This window comes from Mercenaria mercenaria, chromosome 11 (genome assembly GCF_021730395.1).
Source record: "Mercenaria mercenaria strain notata chromosome 11, MADL_Memer_1, whole genome shotgun sequence".
Lineage (NCBI taxonomy): Eukaryota > Metazoa > Mollusca > Bivalvia > Venerida > Veneridae > Mercenaria > Mercenaria mercenaria.
Genome location: NC_069371.1, coordinates 7,556,202 through 7,575,635, shown reverse-complemented (window position 1 = coordinate 7,575,635; position 19,434 = coordinate 7,556,202). Strand labels below are relative to the sequence as shown.

Below are 19,434 nucleotides of genomic sequence, written 5' to 3'. Positions count from 1 at the left end.
CTTAGGATTCCGGCAGCCAAAATTAAGGCGGACACGCTAACTTACTCCTAGTAAAAGGAGAGGGGATGCCAAAGCAAAGGAACGCAGCTGAGTTAAGCCGTAACTCTTTTGGGTAAATGTGTTTCACCATTTTTGAAAAATATAGGTTGTCCTTATTTAAAATATCGTCAAGATACCTCGAGGTTCCATTAAAAGCTTAAATAATTTCAAATTGTGTCTCAGTGGAAGACTAAGCATGAAATCTGAATTTAAATACATTTGTTGTTTGTATATTTTTCAATATCAAAATTCCCACAGTGTACAAACTTGCTGCACATACAGGTCGCCATTCGTATAGGAGATGTCGAAACGAAGTAAGTTGAAAATTATACCTGCTCAAGTTGTTCAATATGAATAAAGTTTTGCAGTATACATGGACTAATCTGTTGAAGGACAAGTTTCAATACTTATTATAAATCTAATGTTCAAACACTTTGCAATACAACTAAAGCAATTATTATAAATTATTATAATCTTTTCCATCATCATCATAATAATAATAAAGATAGTAATGTTCCAACTTTTACATGAAAAAAAAAAGGATGGTACATTTGTATGAATTATTAACATCATGCATAAGTGGTGTTGAAAAGTAGCCCCTTTCCATTACTTCTCATGAACAGATTCAATACAACACAGTTTGACACCAGTCTCAGTTTTACATGTTTTACTTGTGTCCAATGTCTTTGACTATTTTCTTTGTGTCCAAAATTTTTGATGGTACATGTAGACCTTCCCAAATGGACACACACTTGTTCAGTTTAATATTTTTGCCAATCATAATGTCCGTTTTTAATCACAACTGCGTCGAAATGAAGTCTGTAAAGTAAAGTTATTTTTATATTTGCTGCCTTTTTTCTTCGTGATGGGCGCTGCAGCTAAACTATGCAAAGAATATAGTTACATTATATTTTTGTTCAAACCGAGGCGTTTAAACGTCTGTATTCATAATTCAAAACTGATTATTATATTATAGAAGTTGTCCCCATCCTTACATGGAGATACACCGGCAAATGAATAAACCACTTACCGATATACAAAAACACTACAATGTTATTACACTAGTTTGGGATGAAGTGAACAAAATGCTATTATTTAATCTATACTAGTATCATATACATTTAAACTAAGTAACCTACGTTATATACTTGTTCTGTTATAGATATGTCAAATTTCATGTGTTTTTTTCCTTTTACCTTTCAACAATTAGACTCTGTTACAATTCATCTGTGAATGTCTCTAAATTATATTCTGGTACTTATAACATGTGTAAATGTTGAGTTTTGCTCAACCCGGGGCTAGAGGGCATGGACGATAGCTTGCATTTTCACTACCGTCCACGAACAGGCTCAATCAAACCGAGCCTGCAACATTTTCATTTATGTCGTGTAGGGTGACCTGTGCTTTTTCACATTTTTATTTTAGCAAGAAAACTTACCTATGTCGAGTTGAGTTAGCCTTACTACAAGAGTTATGTGCTCATTATTTGTACGGAGCTTGTCTACTGTGTCTTCTTTTAGGATCACGCTTGATTTTTGTAGAGAACAGGATTGTTTGTTTCCCTCTTGAGGATGTCAGATATACTTTGGTTATGTAATGAATTTTCTCACCCATGCCTTAGTATTTATCTTATGTTTTCTTAACATCTTGACAACATATTTACATCTTTAAGTTCTGGTTGGTTGTTTTACTAGCGGTGGTTATGACTAGAGATGTATTTCTTTTTAATTAAAGGTAAGGGGATCAGTGAGGCAGTAGTTAGCAGGCCGGACTATAACGCCAGCGGACCGGGTTCGATTCCCAGCCGCGGCTGATTTCCCGACTAGTGTTCAGCGCTGGGTGATTTACTTAAATTGGTACTGTTTCCAGCAGTATTGGCTTAAGCTGAATGCTGGGGAGGTAATTATGACACCTGCTGTCGGCTCGACTGGATATAAGTTGTTCCATCAATTCCAGGTGGGGACTTTCGTCGACTGCCCACGTTGAACAAGTTACATGTACTTTACCTTTTCACTATGGCGTTATCTTTAGCTTTGGATAGGTTGCGTTAATGTACTGAATTGCTGCCATTTTGAAGCAAAGACGGGTTGTATTGTTGTAATCAAATGTATTAGGAAACTGTTGGTTTGGCATGCTACAGATAAATTTAGAAGCTTGAATTAGATGAAATAGTTCTAAATACTTCCTGATTTGCTATTTACCATGCCTAGCTGCTCACTCGTCGTGCCTATCCTCTACCCATACTTTATATTCAGTTCTTTATTTGTGGTAGGACGAATTACACGTGCAATATTTAATTATTGTTAAATTATTGATAAATATCCAATCTCATGCATCTCTTTTATTTTTTGAGACAATGACAACATTTTGATTTACCAGTTTTCCCGAAGCAGACACACATGAACCATGCTGTTGTCTACCTAATAAGATTTAAAGCAGTAGGTTTTTTATTAGATATATAACAAGCGTGTTATAAAAAGAGCCGTCATAAACTATTACTTTAGTGTTATTGTTCGTTTAGAGAAGACTTAAGGATCCAATAAAATGTTCATTAAAACGGGAGAAGTTTTGAACAACATTTAAAAACTTATGATACGTATGAAAAAATGTTGATCGTATATATTAAAAAGTAAACGCTGACGTTAGCGACATGTCTACCTATCTGTTAAGGCCATAAACAGTGCTACCATATTTGATCTACTTTTACTTATTAACTTTTATGATAATCTAAATATTATATAGCAAAAGGGTGTTTTAAGTCGATTTAAAAACTCTCAAAATTATATCGTTGTACGTGTGTGTGTGTGTGTTCGGGTTTAACGTCTTTTTCATCAATTTTCCAGTCATATAAACGACTGTGTCTACTTGTAGCAGTGAGCACAATGCCCAATTTTATAGTGCTACTCACTGTAGACATGTGACATGATACCGCACCCAGTCACATTATACTGACACCTGGCTGACCAGTCCTAGCACTATCCTCTTAATGCTGAGCGCCAAGCGAAGAAGCTACGACGCGGCAATATCGTTGTAAGAAAACCTTTTCGTCGTGAACTAGAAATAATACCCTGCTATGATTTTTTTTTTAATCACGTTATCAAAAACGTCGACAAATCCTGAATTAAATACATAAATCAAATAAATACTGAAAAATAAACACATAATGGCATATAAAAAGATACGAATTTCAATTTTCTGTCAGTCCATTTAATTTCGTCAATACACCAATACAAGCATTTAAAAAATATCGTTAACGGGCGTAAAATACTACGGGAGTACGTAAAAAATATCGTTAACGGGAGTAAAATACTATGGGAGTATGTAAAAAAATATCGTTAACGGGAGTAAAATACTACGGGAGTATGTGAAAAAATATCGTTAACGGGAGTAAAATACTATGGGCAATGTATATTTTGTAAATCCTAGGGTGTTTTTTTCAGAGACAGAACGGCATCTTGCACTAAATCTGCAAAACAACCATATCTACCACCAGTGTGCATGTTAAAGGAACACTAATCTGCGTTTATCACTTTCCCAAATTACCATCTATTATTATGTAACGTTGCTTAAAATCAAAATGTGTTGTCTGGAAAAGCAATAGACGCTATAAAATGTTTACAAGCAATTCTTGTATCCTGCAATTCTGCCACTATGACAAGTTTCTTTAGATTTTTAATTTCTGTCAGTAATTGCTACGTGATGTTCTTGAAATATGATAAACGCCAGATTTTTTTCACTGAGAAGGTATGTGTTAATGCAAATGTCATTATGCGTATACAAAACTTATTTATTGTGAGAATTACAGCATCACCGTGAGCAACTGCACATACAATAACGAAGTTACTATAACTAGCTGGCCGGCAGACTTATTTTTACTTTGTTTACAATTTAAGAGTTTCTGTTATTATACCTCTTATGACATTAAAGATTTTTGGCATGGAAGGAAATTAACGATTGTATGAGTAGTTCCCTTTTAGCTTACGATAACATTTTATTGCAAATTTACATCTGTATGTTTACATTGTAAGGCATAATCAAGTATATAAACAATTATTTTATGGTTTGCTTAATGAGAGAATAAATAAATAAAGTTTTACTAGGTTAATATTAAACGATTTTATCAGGCTAAACACATTTGTTTAAAGTTGTGAACCCGCAATGAAACGTCGGTGGTTTCCGTGTCATTACGTCTCGTTAGGCTATTCGGAATCCTTCGGACGTAAATATAGCTCAACGCGCATTTGAATTTCAGGAAAAGAACGGAGAATGCCTAAATTGCATCTGAAGAATACGTAACTTTTTTTAAAAAAAAATTAACGCTCTTTTAGAATGTGTTGATTGTTTTAACAACATAAATGCATGGAATACGGTTAAACTCATGCTACGAATTTCGCCAGTAATGCACACAGTTATTCGATTTTCGATTTGTTAAAGTGGTCATCAGTACTTAAGAGGTATAAAAAATATTTAGATAACATTTAATGTGTTGCTTTGAATGCCAAATTTAAAAAAGAGTAATATATATCTTGTAGTATTTTGGTACTGTACTGTTGCTGGATTTATCTTATTTATACCGGTATGAAATGAAAACTTACGATATTACAATAGAAAAACCTATGAAAGTATGTTTCAATGATTCTATCAAGATGCATGAGCAAGGAAAGACAGACGGGAAAACCAAGAAATATGAAATAAACGATGACAGTAATTTCAGTATACATGCTGAGAATGTGAAAGAATTCCTCAGAAAGTACAAACTGCATTTCAAGACTGCAAGAAACATTCTCCTGTTGGTTCTTTATCTCGGTTACTATGGCTACGCGATGTATTGTAACTTTGGAGATGAACCTTCCATCCGACTGACAGTATTCACGGCGTTTGGCGTAGCATATATAAGCTGGAAGAATTTTCAGAAACTGGTGTGTTATAGAAGGACATGGGGAGCATTTCGCAAGCAACTTTATTCAGTTTATACCGATGGTAGAAGGCCCAAAATTACTCAGTGGTAAGTATCATTTAAATTCAGATTTTTGTAGCATTGACGTTGACGTCCCAGTTGACAGGAAATCGTATATTTTGTGCAAAATGTCAAGACTTGTAACAATGTGTTTTCTTGGTTATTTATTATCGTTATAAATTAAATGTAAATATGATTATTAAATAACGTTTATAAATAAAAATATACTAACCAATATGCATGCATTTGAGAGAAAAGCGGTTCGCAGGTTCTCAACTTTTAAACATTTATTTATTCAGTGTTTACATACAATTTAATTAACTACTAGAATATTGCTCGTTCTTTTGCATTTTGTTAAATATGATACTACTCAACATGATGGCAAAAATAATCGTCATCTAAACACATTCAATACTGTTATCATTAAACCAGTTTACACGCTAAGATATATTCCGTATTATTCCAAATTCAGTATAATTGAATAATAAATACGATGACGGAAAATACTGAGCCGTTACACTATTTTATATTATTTGGCTTTTAACTCGCTTCTTTTTTTTCTTCTTTGATTGATTAATTTAGAACTGCTTAAATAGTCTATTTTATAATTTATGATATTTCTATTTCAGTTTCAATGGTTTGTTTCTATTTTCAGGTTTTTCTACACCGTGTGGGGTATCCTATGTGTTGTTTATATCATAATAAACGTCGCTTTAAAAGAGGCAAGGAATCTAAGACCTCTTGCTGGTATTGTGGTATACATCCTCCTTCTGGTCCTCATTTCCAACAACCGAAAACGGGTTTGTATATGTAAATCTTGGCGTTTCTGTCCAAATTTAAAGGCATTTTCATCAACTGAAAAAAATGATTGTATCTGTAAATCTGGGCATTTCTATCCAAATTGAAAAGCTTTTCCAACAACCGAAGAATGGTTTGTATAAGTAAATTGTGGTGTTTCTACCTAAATATAAGGCATTTCTAATAATAGAAGAATGATCTGTACATGTAAATCCGGGTGTTTCTATTCATGTTTCAAGGCGTTTCTAAAAACAGGAGAAGGGCTTGTATATGTAAATCCATGTATTTCCAACAACCGAAGAAGGGTTTGCTAATGTTATCCGGACGTTTTTATCCAAATGTAAAGCCATGTATATCAACCGAAGAAGGGTTTGCTAATGTTATCCGGACGTTTTTATACAAATGTAAAGGCATTTCTATCAACCGAAGAAGGGTTTGCTAATGTTATCCGGACGTTTTTATCCAAATGTAAAGGCATTTCTATCAACCGAAGAAGGGTTTGCTAATGTAATCTGGACGTTCTTATCCAAATGTAAAGGCATTTCTAGCAACCGAAGAAGGATTTGTATACGTGAATCTTGATGTTTCTTTTTTAATTTGAAAGGCAACAGGTAAAGACCTCTATTAATCTAACTCCTCGTTCATCCAGACACTGCTTAAACATATACATTATACATGAATACATGTGCCATTAATATTTGTAATCAATTAAGTTATACAGCCGGAATGGGTTTGTGTCTGTTAATCTGAGAGGCTCTATTCAAATTTAAGGCCAGGATTAACCATTCTTCTTCCTATTTACAAAAAAAATAATCTGGAATTTTTAAGAAACGATTATGTGATTTACTCTACTTTCCTGAATTTATTTGATTTCTAAGATACATTTTAGTGACTTAACATTTATTCAATCCATGTTACTGAATTTCATTAAACGGTCAACACTGCATATTAAGAGAAAAACATACAACTTGTCCAAAACTTCATTTTCAGATACACTGGCACTGTGTGTTTTATGGTATCATTCTTCAATGTCTATTTGGGCTTTTTATCATCAAAACTACAGCAGGTAACAGATCTAGAGTGAACATACAATTTGTACTAAATCTATCATATATTACACAATTACTAAATCCCTCATATATTACAAAAACAACAAGTCAGATAAACTAGTAAAATCAGTTGAAATTTTATTGTTATTTAAACTAAATTTATTGAAATAAACCCACTTCAAATCATAAGAACTTAACTGCTTAACGTCCCGACTGTGCGAACAATTATTTCTGGGTCTATATCAATAAATTTAGTTTAAGTAAATATAACACTTCAAATCACATGATTTTGATAATGTTTTGACGCTGTGTTCAATAACAGAAAAATAATGAGTTACACTAAGCTTATGTTTTTCTTGTTTTTGACAACTCGGTCGAAGAAAGGGTTCAGGGTTGTTATTTAATCGTTCATGATAGTTTTGTCTTGCAGGTACAACAACATTATTGTGGTTTTCGGACCGTTTGACAGAGTTCATGCGTTACGCTGATGTTGGTTCCCGGTATGTTTTTGGCGAAAAATATTTGGATCATAGCTTTGTAATGCAGGTACGCTCATCGTGATCTCGGCCCAATAACACAAAATATTCCCTAATTCGCAACTGTGGAGCGAAATAACTGTCTTAAAATAAGGAACATCAAACAGAGATAGGTAAACTGAAGAAAGGTTAGATAACATAGTACTGTTTCATTTCATAGCAGCACTCTTCATTTCAATACATATTGAAAACCTGAAGTCATCATTATATCGTTTTACAAGTGTCGGTCTAAATCCTGTAAAATAAACACATATGCGGAAAGTATACATATTTATTTTATGCTAAATGATGAAATACTGTGCTTTATCAGTGATATATAATCCATATCACTCACTGCATATCACTCACTGCTTTGTCGATCTACTTGTACAATGAGTATGAATTTTAAATTATTTCCTTAAATAAGGATGAAAATTGTAGCCGCACTTTGTTTTATAGTGTATTTCTCGATTCAAATTATTTTACTTATTATGTGAATTTCATATTGTTATGCAGCAAGAAGTAAAATAAAATGGAACTTATGTCGTGTGCGTCTTTAACGTCACAACAAATTTTCTCACTTCTCAGTGAGATATATTCCATATTCACTCAAAACAAACAAATATCCTCTATATATGACATACGTTTCATAACTAAACACCAGGTTTAAGTTTGTACAAATGCATGACACCCCGAGCTCTACCATGGTACAAACTGACTTGGATTTTTTAGATGTTTTCTTGACTTTGGGTATTGTTGAATGAATAACCCCTTAATTACCCCTTAGATATGGTGCTTGCTTTTTAAATTTTGTATTTTGCCAGTTTCTGTAATATGCAGGCTACATTACATCAGGTTCAGTCTCTAAATTCTAGTTTGTTTCATTCTATTCATTTAAGGCAAACCAATCATTTTAAATTTGGACAATACTCAGCTTTTCATTTAATTGAACTCTGTATTGCATTGAAGGTTCCATGTACACCGCTATATGCATACATCTGCGGCGTCTCTAAATTGTATTTTAGTACATGTAACATGGGTAAATGTTGAGTTCTGCTTAACACGGAGCTTAAGGCCATGGACGGTAGCTTGCAATCTACTTTCGTCCTTGAACAGGCTCAAATCGAGTCTACACTATTTTCATTTATGTTAATGCGGCATGTGCATTTTTACTTTTTCAATTTTTACAGACTATTCCTGCCATTATTGTGTTTCTTGCGGTCATTCAAGTGCTGATGTATCTTGGAGCTATTCAATTTGTTGTGAAGCTTATAGGAACACCAATGGCATATATACTTGATGTATCAGCACCTGAGGCAATCAATGCTTGCGCTAATATCTTTCTGGGAGGGGTAAGATACCATTATAGTAATGTATCGAACTCTAAAACATAATTTGTTTTCATATTTATATTCAAAAGGGTGTTCTTTCTATCATATCATTACAATTGGAAGCTTTGTCCGCATGAAAAAAAATCTGATTTGTTTTAAAACTGAGTCTATTTTCCATGTAGAACCTTTATGAATATATGTAAAACACTTCAAAAATTAAAACTTTTGTGAACATATGTGCTTCCTTTATAACATTTTAAGTGCAGCGACTGCCATGATCAAAACATGCCCGTTTGCTCACATTTTGTCCATGACCAGTCTTAACATATACAAAGAAACCAAACCCATACGGATGCCAAGACCACATTGTTACTCGTCTCTGAGTTTGCTCACCATCAATTTATTACGAAGGATCCATTGAACATTAACTGTATTTTGTTATTAAAAGAACTCCTCCGAGGTATTTGAGCGTGTTAAAAAAAACTTTAATCATAATATCAATGTTTCAGGCGGAAGCAGGTGCAATTGTATTAGAGTACCTCTTTACGATGCCAACATCCAGACTGTTTGCTATTAATGTCGGTGGTTTAGCTTCATGTGCGGGATCGGCTTTAATCCAGTACATGGCATTTGGTGTAAGCTTAAATTCATGAAACTGAATACAGCGTTTTTAATCATAGTCGTTAAATTTCCGTTTTAGCTTGTTGCATAAAATCTACGTACAAATAAATTTCTTACTGTCTTTGCTTTTTTCCAAAGTTATAGAATAGCTATTATTTTCAAGTTTAATTATTATGTTTTATCAACTGTTTACTTATATATACAAATAATAGTAGGATAATTCATAAGATGTGATACTGCGAGACAAGAAAAGGTTTTAATGATATATTAAGTATTAGTTAAGCTTGTCAGTTGTTTTTTTCTAAAACTTTCCAGATACTTTAAAAATGTTACATGTAAGTATAAACGACATCTCACAGAAACCTTCATTACCTTTCGTAATAAAACGCATACACACTTACACACATTTACACAAAGGAAAAAAAATCGCATCTCTAGAATTAACCATATTCTGGCAATGAAATTGATCTGGATATGAGTGTTATGCAAAAGAAATCATACAGGTGTATTATAATTTAATTTTTGCACTGCACTTTCCTTTTCAAAATAGACAGACTGATTGTATTCTTGTATATATCCGGTTTAATAATTTCACTAAGTTCTGCTTATAATATAGACATTATATCGAAGCAAAATATCATATACCGTGTCGCAAGTTTAATCCAGACAACCTCTGTCCTTTCTTCTAAGGTGCCGATTAAATACTTGTTGGCTGCGTCGGCTATGTCAGCTCCTGCAGCTTTAGTTTGTGCCAAACTCGTCTACCCCGATAGAGAGGAAGATGCGCTGAAAGAAAACGTGCAAGATATATCATCAGTTTCGACAACAAATGAAAATGGATTCAATCGACATGCATCCAATGAATTTATGAAAGAAACGCTCCAACGTATTCCAGTGGAAAATAATTCTGAAAAGGAAGGAGAAACAGTTATATCGGACGCAATTGATGATGAAAGTGAAAATGATCAGAAGGAAATGAAGAATGAACACAGCCCTAAGTAAGTTACTAAACAATTATCTGTTTAGTTTTGCATTAAATGTATTGCTGTAACTTTTAACTTAGAGGAAGGGGAATGAATGAATAAATGGTGAATGATTGAAAGCCCTCTATTTATTGTAGAAAATATATAAGCAACACTACAAATACCTAATAGTTTGATTTCGTTATGTTATCTATCCATTCTGGTTTACGAATTCGAACATTACCTATAGCTCCTGAATTTTTGAAAATAAAATGTTTTTTTAAGGCAGTTTGTCACATACAGTCACGATTTCACAACTGGTCAGCCAGTGACTTAAAGAGAAATATTTTTTTCAGTAGAATGACTTCTTTGTCTTGAATATAATTGTGCAGAAAGATTTTGCAAAATAAATCTGTATCTCTATGTATCTCTTTAAAATTCTAGCAATTTTGTGACTTAATAAGCAGTTTGTATTCAATGTCATTATTATTATTGTATTCAATGTCATTATTATTATTATTATACCAGATCTATATAGCGCGAAATTCATCCTCTACTAGTACAGACACACAGCGAACTGACCAGAGGGACAGAGTGAGATAAAGCCCCCAGAAAGGATAGAGAGAAATTCTTTTTAGATACAGGCCTGTCCGGCTAACTTAGCCTAGCTCTTTGCAAATAGACAGTCTTGTTCTTTAACGTGCCCGATGTATTGCACCGATACACGCGAAGCCGTTTTTCCTGGGAAGAACCAGTACAGGACTCTTAGTTCAAGAGTGGTGTCAGAATAATTTGTATATCTAATATATTGATAACGTAACACATAAGCACAGATAGTGTTTGACCCCCTTTTCAGGTTGTCATTGCTATAATCATCCCTTTTCAGGTTGTCATTGCTATAATCATTGTTGAATTGCTGTTAATAATAGAATTTGGGTCATTTATGGCTGATTTGGGTTCATTATATGGATGACTGGGTCCCAGCTTCGCACATTATGTCATATACAAAAGTTAAAGGGAACCAGATATTTGACAGAGCAAGCACTCGTTGTAAAACGTTATGTTTAAATTTGGACCAATCAGAAACAAGTTCTAAAAATAGCACGTCTGCTGGGGTATAAATAGGTAGATGGGTGACAGAGAGCTCATTCGGTATCCAGCGGTTGAAGAAGACACATCGAGGATTCATCTAATAATTTATCCCAGTACCTTGAGAAGGAGACTATTGCAGTTACCCTGTCAGGGCGGATACATTATTAAAAAGAAGACTTTGGAAGTTCTTAGACTAAAGAAGAGTAGCAGAATTATTATAAGGTTTCGAGCTATAGGGCCAGCGCATAGGAGTTTTACCTTAAAGGTAGTTTAATGCTATAGACGATAGCATATATAGGCTGAGCATCGGGAAGCTGAGACAGAGACCCAGAGTTTGGTAATCTACTGAGATAGTAGGAGAGTTCCAGCTTATAGACGGTTCAGCATTATTGGCGAAGTACAGCCAAGGCATCGGGGATATACCTGTATGGTAGTTGAATGCTACATGTCATAGCATATAGGCGCTGAGCATCCAGGAGTCAGGCCAATCATATAGAGTTGAGAGGACAAAGGCCGAAAATCTATGCGATAGCACTCGTATGTTGTTGATTCAAAGACACTGTCTGACGGGAACATCAACAAAAAGACCAGTCAAGTATAGAGTCTCCAGCCTATAGACATTTAGTGATTTGCCTGATCCCTGAAATTGTCTAGCTCATAATAAGAAATCATTTACGAATCATTGGTACACGAATCATTTAGGCAAGGTAGCCAGAGGAAAAGTCTATATATATGAGATAATTGGTCTCACCAGCTCTACGTTTTAACAAAGGCCATTCTACATCGTTTGTCAGCTAGTCTAAGACATAGTCACCTTAGCGATTGGACCCAAACCATTGTTCAAGATACTAAAGGCGTAGGCACTTCCCTGGGTCATATAACTCGTATCCTGACAAAGAGCATCTAATAAATTTCCAGTGCCTGGATCGGGATTCGAACCCCGGACCTCTGGATTGAGGACAAATTACACCAAACAGGAAGTGACTACTCGGTGTTATATGTGAAGTAGTCAAAGATTTAGTTCCATGCTATGGATGAAATCTGGTATAATGAGTCATATGAGGAGATTTTATTCTTTGAGAAAAATGTCGACATACGCGTAATTGCTAAACGGCTGTTTTCATGGGGGCATTTTTAGAGTGTGATGTCTCTCAGAACAGATTATTTTTTTTATATATATAACATAACATGGTAATATTTTTTTTATTTTTGATATTATTAAGAAGACATGTCATACTAAATGACCATATATGGTTTTCATATCATTAAAATGTTCTACGTGCTGAAAATGAGGTCTGGATGTTTTATTGATTACATGAAATAATGAAGGAATTGAATTGGCAGAATGTAACCAATAATTAAGGTTATATTTTCAAGGTTTTACTACCTTTTCAGTAACGTATGCTAGTGCGCCAAATTTCCTTCAAAACAAGCTGTCGCGACGTAATTTATGACAACTTTTCCTTGCTGGAACTTATTTTTGCCATATTTATCAAGTTTTACCATAAACTGCACTAAAATCACACTGTTACTGTAAAATATACCCAAACTCACCTCTGACGCCTAAACGTTAGCAATATTTAGCCAGTAAATATGCATTTTTTTAAAAAAAAACACCTAAACAGTGAAATTGAAATATTTTTAGTTTTTCTACTTTTTCTCTGCTAAACTACACTGATATTGTCATTTTCTATCATAATCTGGCCAAATCAGTCCATTTACAGCCACATCTAAACAGGTTTCATTTTTTACCCCTGCTCAACTTTTTGACAATCAAGCGTGTTACCACTAGACCACCGGCCCACCTATATGTCTGACGTAATGAATGTAATGCTTGACTTTGTTCTTGTTTTAGTTTTAAGAAACCGACAAGTGTTGGCGAAGCTCTTGTATTTGGCACAAAGAATGGAATAAAACTTGCGACAAGTATTATTGGATTGTTGATTGTCTCCCTTGCTGTACTGGAACTACTGAACAAAACTGTAGAGTGGTTTGGGGATCGAGTCAATATTCACATCACATTTAATGTAGGTCTTAAAATGAGGAAAGCTTATCGATCAAATACTGTTCTATTATTACGATAGAATGGACTGAGTTAAAATACAACTATCATTGTTCTTTTATGAAGCTATTGTCAATGAAAATTCAATTTGTATGTATACATATCCAAATACATTTCAAAGAAAAACGGAATTAATTAGAGATATTTTGATGTAAAACGAAAGTAAACGTAGTGAACAATTTTGCTGTTTCTGAAATACTGCATAATTCTTGTTCTCTCTTTTATAACTAAAATTTACAGTACTGAAGTCAAATATTTCTTTCTTTCTTTTTTTTTTTGGCTGAAAAACTGATGCAAATTCTGTGTATAGGTGTTTTGAATTAGTCGATATATTCTAGAAAAGAAGCAAAATTCTGAACCTTATATTTAAAAGATGCGTTGAAATGAATCAACTCGTATTGAATAATTACTGAGCTATTTCGTGACCAACTTGCCAACGAACTAGCAATAATTTAGAAATGTGAATCTGGTTAAAATCTGACTGGTCGTTTACGATTTTTTTCTGTGTTTCTAATAACTGCTTACCTACGTTATTTTATTACACGACACGGCTTATGCGGAGTTTTATATTTCAGCTTATCTTATCCTATCTGTTTTACCCGTTTGTGTATGTCATGGGAGTTGATACTGAGGATTGTCTACGAGCTGGCGAATATTTGGGGCTTCGTACATTATCAAGTCCCGGAATTCCATATATTAAACTTGGTCGACTAATCCAAAACAGACAGCACTTGACCGCCTATACTAAGGCATTTAATGAATCGCTAGAATACGACAGAGCAAGTGATATATTCCTCCCTAACTGGAACATGACACTCACAGACGGTGTTTTCTCGGTATTACTGTTTTTTCTTCCAGTCAAAATGCATAAGATATGTATATTGCCTATTCCTCCATTTTGCCGTCACACATTTCACTTAATACTGGTTCCAGATTCCAGACGTTTTGAAGCAAGATATATGTATTTAACACAAATTCAAATGAAACCTTTGTAATTGATTGAACACTACATGATTTCTCCTAGTCTATGACTAAACATGTGATACAATTAAGAAAAAATACAATAAATTATGGTCTTACACAAAGTTTCAATGAATACCTTATATTTTAACTCAAAACAGATAAAAATTCCAAATATAAAATGTGTCACTTTAGGTTATTACAAATATATATTTTCGGTATATCCGTGTTCAAAGAATCAGGATTAAGTATGTTAATTGTTCTTTATTTGAAACAATTAGTACAAAATTGACATGCTTTGCTTAAAAACTACATAAATGAGATAACAAAAACGACCTGACAACCGGTTGCCTTTGCAGATGCTTTTATTCTTATATTCTACGAATTGAAATGGAGAGGGGATCGTATACATTTAATCACCTTTTTGCATATAGCAAAGAGTACAGCAAGAATATAATTACAAGGAACTATTTCCTTCTCTAACAAAGTACAAAACTATTTATTATCAATCTAATTAAAATCGACGGTGGCCAGTTCTACACTGCTTTCGCACCGTATCGGATTTCTGAAAACGGTATTTCAGCCAATGAAATCGTTTGTTTATATTAACGTAGGCTCGACCGACAAAATGGCGCAGCACATTTGTGCTTTGAGTGGTAACAAAACTGTTTTTGAAAAAGTTGAAATAAAAGAACTAAAACTTAAACAAGCGGACGTTTTATAATAATCGGGATAAGTCACTTAACTTTCAATGCGGTCGTCATAAGAATTATAAATTCGTGTTAAAGGCACTGACCTCTTTTTTTTTTTTTTTTTTTTTTTTTTTTTTTTTGTTAAAAATTATCTTTCTTTCAAATTTAATTGTGGTCATATTATCAACATTTGAATATGAATTCTTGTTTATTTAAAATGTCATATCAAGAAAAAAAGATGACCGCGTAGGGAATCGAACCCGGACCGCCGCGGCAATAAAGATGTTTTCCGCCACCGATAACGCTATGGAGTTAGTGTTCAATACGTGTTAAATATAGATATTTATAATCAAGGCAGTTTAGCTCAAGTAAAGCGTTACAAATGCTTTTCAATTTTCATCAAAACTAATTCTGATGTGTTTCCGTAATACATAGTCTGTCAGTAATTTAGTTTCAAAGCATTCTTAAGAAATATAGCATTATGCTGCTTTCTCCTTGATTCGAGTCTCTAAAATCTCAAGAGATGTGCATATTTTTCTAAAACTGTTTAATTAGATACTTTTTGTTTGTTATTTCCAGATATCTAACAAAATCATTTTTGTTGTTGTTGTTGTTGTTGTCACACTTACACAATTTAGGTCCAAGGCTCATTAGGATAAATATAGATTTTTTGGACTTCTACCTTCACTGTAAAATCTTGAAATCAATGCGTTGATTGGTTAGTCCCAAGAAGACGACCCACAACGGGTCACTGTCAGAACATCATGCATAGCGTTACTGGGGAGATGATTCTAATCAGATTGATTTATTATAAAAGGCGATTTACACATTCATTTATGAAAATATTTATCATCAGGAAAGATCAGAACTTATAGTGACGTATGCATTGTGTGGCTATGCATCGATTCCCACGATTGGTATTACGTTTGGACTGACAACAGCATTCATCCCACACAGACTTCCCGAGATATCAAAACTAGGGCCAAAGATACTAATAGCTGGAACAGTGGCAAGCTATCTTACAGCATGCGTAGCAGGCAAGTAGATATAATTTTTTTATATTCAAGCTTTTGGTACCAAACATGTGTGCCTTGAAGTTATAACAAAGCATGCATCTAAGTCAGTGTTCAAATAATAGCCAAACTCGGTAGGCATTCTAGCATGGAAACAACTATCAGAGTTAATTTGAAATTTCTTAAAGCACAATACCTATTAAAATGAAATTTACTTCTTACATAACACTTTTATCAATGTCCTCCACTTTACGCATACAATGTTGACCGCTATCGAATATCTAAATGTTGCCCAACCAAACTTTATATATATATTAACCATGAATTCTGAATATAAAGATGTATACATCGTGGCTTACTATGGTCGAGCCGGTGACTCTACCCATGTACCTGTCAACAAAAAAATCCTAAACTATCCGGTACAATTAATGCAATAGTCCCTTCCGTCTACTTTGTGTTTATATATCTTTTATCGACAAACATCTTCTTTATGTACTGGATGAAAATAACTTTAAAAAACCCCAAATAATTACTGTTTCATATAAACATGAGTAAACTGTTTCATATAAACATGTGTAAACAACATGTAACTATAGAATCGAAATACATCTATTTTTGTTTTTGTATTCTGTAACAAAATTGCCATTGGGTGCATTTAACGATCTTCTTATGTACTTATATAAAGTATAATTACTTTCATTTCAGGGCTGTTATCCTAAGGAGTCACTTGAGTTATCTTAAGGAGTCACTTGATGGTCCGGAAAATACGATATACGTACATTAAACACGTGTACATACAACTAATATATGTCATAAATCTTATATACCATGTTTAGTTTCATAAACAAACAATTTTAACATGGATATTCCTACAGATTTTAAAATGTTAATTGTCCGGTTTTTTGTGTATATATAACTATTTTTTTACTATGGAAAGCATCTAAACTATAGCTACTTTTTAAATGGCCCGTTTCGGAATGATGCTCATATTGCTCTTTTTCCGGTTTTAACATTTTGGTTGTAGACTGGTTATACATTTGACATACATACTCTATATTAACAGAAAAAATACTGGTATGAAAGAAAGGGTCTTCTGAAAACCCAGTTGCTTAAAGTACTTCTGAAAGCAAAAAAGGAGGTCATACATGTATGTTCGAATCTTTGGTGATAAGAGCGACTCCGTGATGGCTGAATGAAAACACAATATATAAAATAATTTGTCATATCAACTAATTCATGTAGAGATGTTGTCAATTTTTGCGGAGAACAGTTTAATTCTTGTATTCCATGAATAGTACGAACTGTATATAACTAAAATACTGCGTTTAATCGAATATGTCTACATGTAGCTCATTTGAAAGCGAAGAACGCAAATAAGTGAATTACAAGCAAATTTACGCTTTAAATTTGACAGTTTGATTCCAGAGAAGCAGAAGTAATGAGCAACGGAGTGTACTTTAAGCCTGTATCAGGACGCTTACAGGTTAGTTAAGTCCATAAGGAAGTTATTTGAGAGCATAAAGCGCACTGAAGTAAAATAATAGCTGGCTCAGACAGATTGGGTAGGTGAGTTAGAGGTAAAACTGTGCAACATTTCGCCTACCTCCCACAACACCAGTCTAAACGAATTTCAGTAAAAAGCGTTGAATGGAATAGATGGTCCTAAGAAATAAGAAACAATTGTAAAACAGAGTCAGAATACGTGAAGATATTTTGCGACATTAAGACTGCTGTTGTGAAGATAAATCATATATATATGACAATATTCTTTGAAAGTATAGAACGCATCCAAGCATTGCAATAGAAGAATGTGTTCGAATGAGTCCGTTCATGAGATTTTGCGACATTAAGACTGCTGTTGTGAAGATAAATCATATATATGACAATATTCTTTGAAAGTACAGAACGCATCCAAGCATTGCAATAGAAGAATGTGTTCGAATGAGTCCGTTCATGAGATTTGATGAAATATCACAAAACGAGAATAGTCCACATACATGTAAACGATTACTTATCAGCAGGCAGTCAGCAGATAATCGATTTGTTGGTGGCAAACATTACAAAAGATAAAGAATATAGATTTACAAATGAATACTACAGTCAAACAATACACATTTGTATATTCATAATGACAGAAAAACGTACTAGCTACTGTTACTATATACAACTTTATTTCCTCCAAATCAATGAAGAGTCAAATATGATAATACAAATACACAAATATCAGTATAAATACAGAGGAACTGTTATTGCATTTATAAAGGAAAAGCAGATCAATTTATAAAGACAGAGTACAGAGCCTCTGTGTTATTTACAAAATTATTTAACGTGGTTATCATATCATACATCAAAATATATATGTTTCATAGCATTTCCTTAAAAATACACACATCTTAAGGCTAAATACTAATGCACATTCTTCGTTAACTACAATAAAGCAATAAAACCCATTGACATTAGCTTCAAAAAGAGCGAAATAGGGACGAAAGCGAAGCTATGATACAGGATTATTACCTCACATGTTTTAGCTATTTTGCTTATATTGTCATTCATACAGATTCATGACTGTAAAACAGTGTACGTATTAAATAAATGTCATAAATATAATGCTACAGCACACATGATATCTGCGTATTTCTCATGGGTAACAACATTTGTCAGTCTATTGTCGACATATCCAAGTAGATACTGTAATTGTAACGATCTGGTTATATTGTCTGTGATCAGTCTATGAAATTCTTCAGAAAGAACTGAAATTTGTCTTAAGAATGTATCATGTATGGCTTTAAGACCAGAATTTTGACAATGAAACACTACATGAGAGATATAGTCATTATATGCTGTATCACAAACAAAACAAGTAGTTTCTGTATTTGTAACTGGTGTACAACATAATTTTGCCAGGAATGTCATGAGTTCGATACTGTCTGGTTTCATAAGAGCGACTCGCAAAATGTTTGAAGGTGTCAGTTCAGAATTCACTTCTCGGAATCTGCTGAAATCTGAACATACATTCATACGCTCCATCCATTTCGATTGTTCATACAAAATCAGTGAATGTTTGCAGCTTTTTTTCAAAGATATTTTCGACGGAAAGCACATAGAATGTTCAAATTCAATCAAAAAGTGTTCTAAGTTGTATTTGGACAGGATACGAATTATATCTGGCACAAAACCCATATGTTTCAACGAACAGTTATTACGATATTGAAATAATCTGTTTAATAACAATTTTAATACAATGTCTGTGGATTTCATTCTACAAAGTGATCCGACGAAATTCAGTTTCTGTTGGTCTATGTACGTTTCTATGGATGTGAATCCTAGGAGGCCCTTTACCAGG

General features: G+C 33.6%; 1 protein-coding gene across 1 annotated transcript; it reads left to right on the top strand.

Moving 5' to 3' along the window:
• The first annotated feature begins 4,194 nt into the window (after positions 1–4,194).
• On the top strand, positions 4,195–18,244 carry LOC123532819 (solute carrier family 28 member 3-like). Its single transcript, XM_053518485.1, has 11 exons — positions 4,195–5,044; positions 5,652–5,796; positions 6,785–6,860; positions 7,274–7,389; positions 8,549–8,710; positions 9,199–9,324; positions 10,001–10,308; positions 13,220–13,391; positions 14,002–14,262; positions 15,935–16,115; positions 16,797–18,244. Exons 1-11 carry the CDS (start codon positions 4,623–4,625, stop codon positions 16,808–16,810), a joined length of 1,983 nt encoding a protein of 660 aa, XP_053374460.1. The 5' UTR covers positions 4,195–4,622; the 3' UTR covers positions 16,811–18,244.
• The last annotated feature ends 1,190 nt before the right edge of the window (positions 18,245–19,434 follow it).

Coding starts and splice junctions, on each gene's coding strand:
- LOC123532819 (XM_053518485.1), top strand. CDS start 4,623: ATGAAAACTTACGATATTACAATAGAAAAACCTATGAAAGTATGTTTC. Junction 9,325..10,000: donor TCCAGTACATGGCATTTGGT/GTAAGCTTAAAT, acceptor CTTTCTTCTAAG/GTGCCGATTAAATACTTGTT. Junction 14,263..15,934: donor TCACAGACGGTGTTTTCTCG/GTATTACTGTTT, acceptor ATTTATCATCAG/GAAAGATCAGAACTTATAGT.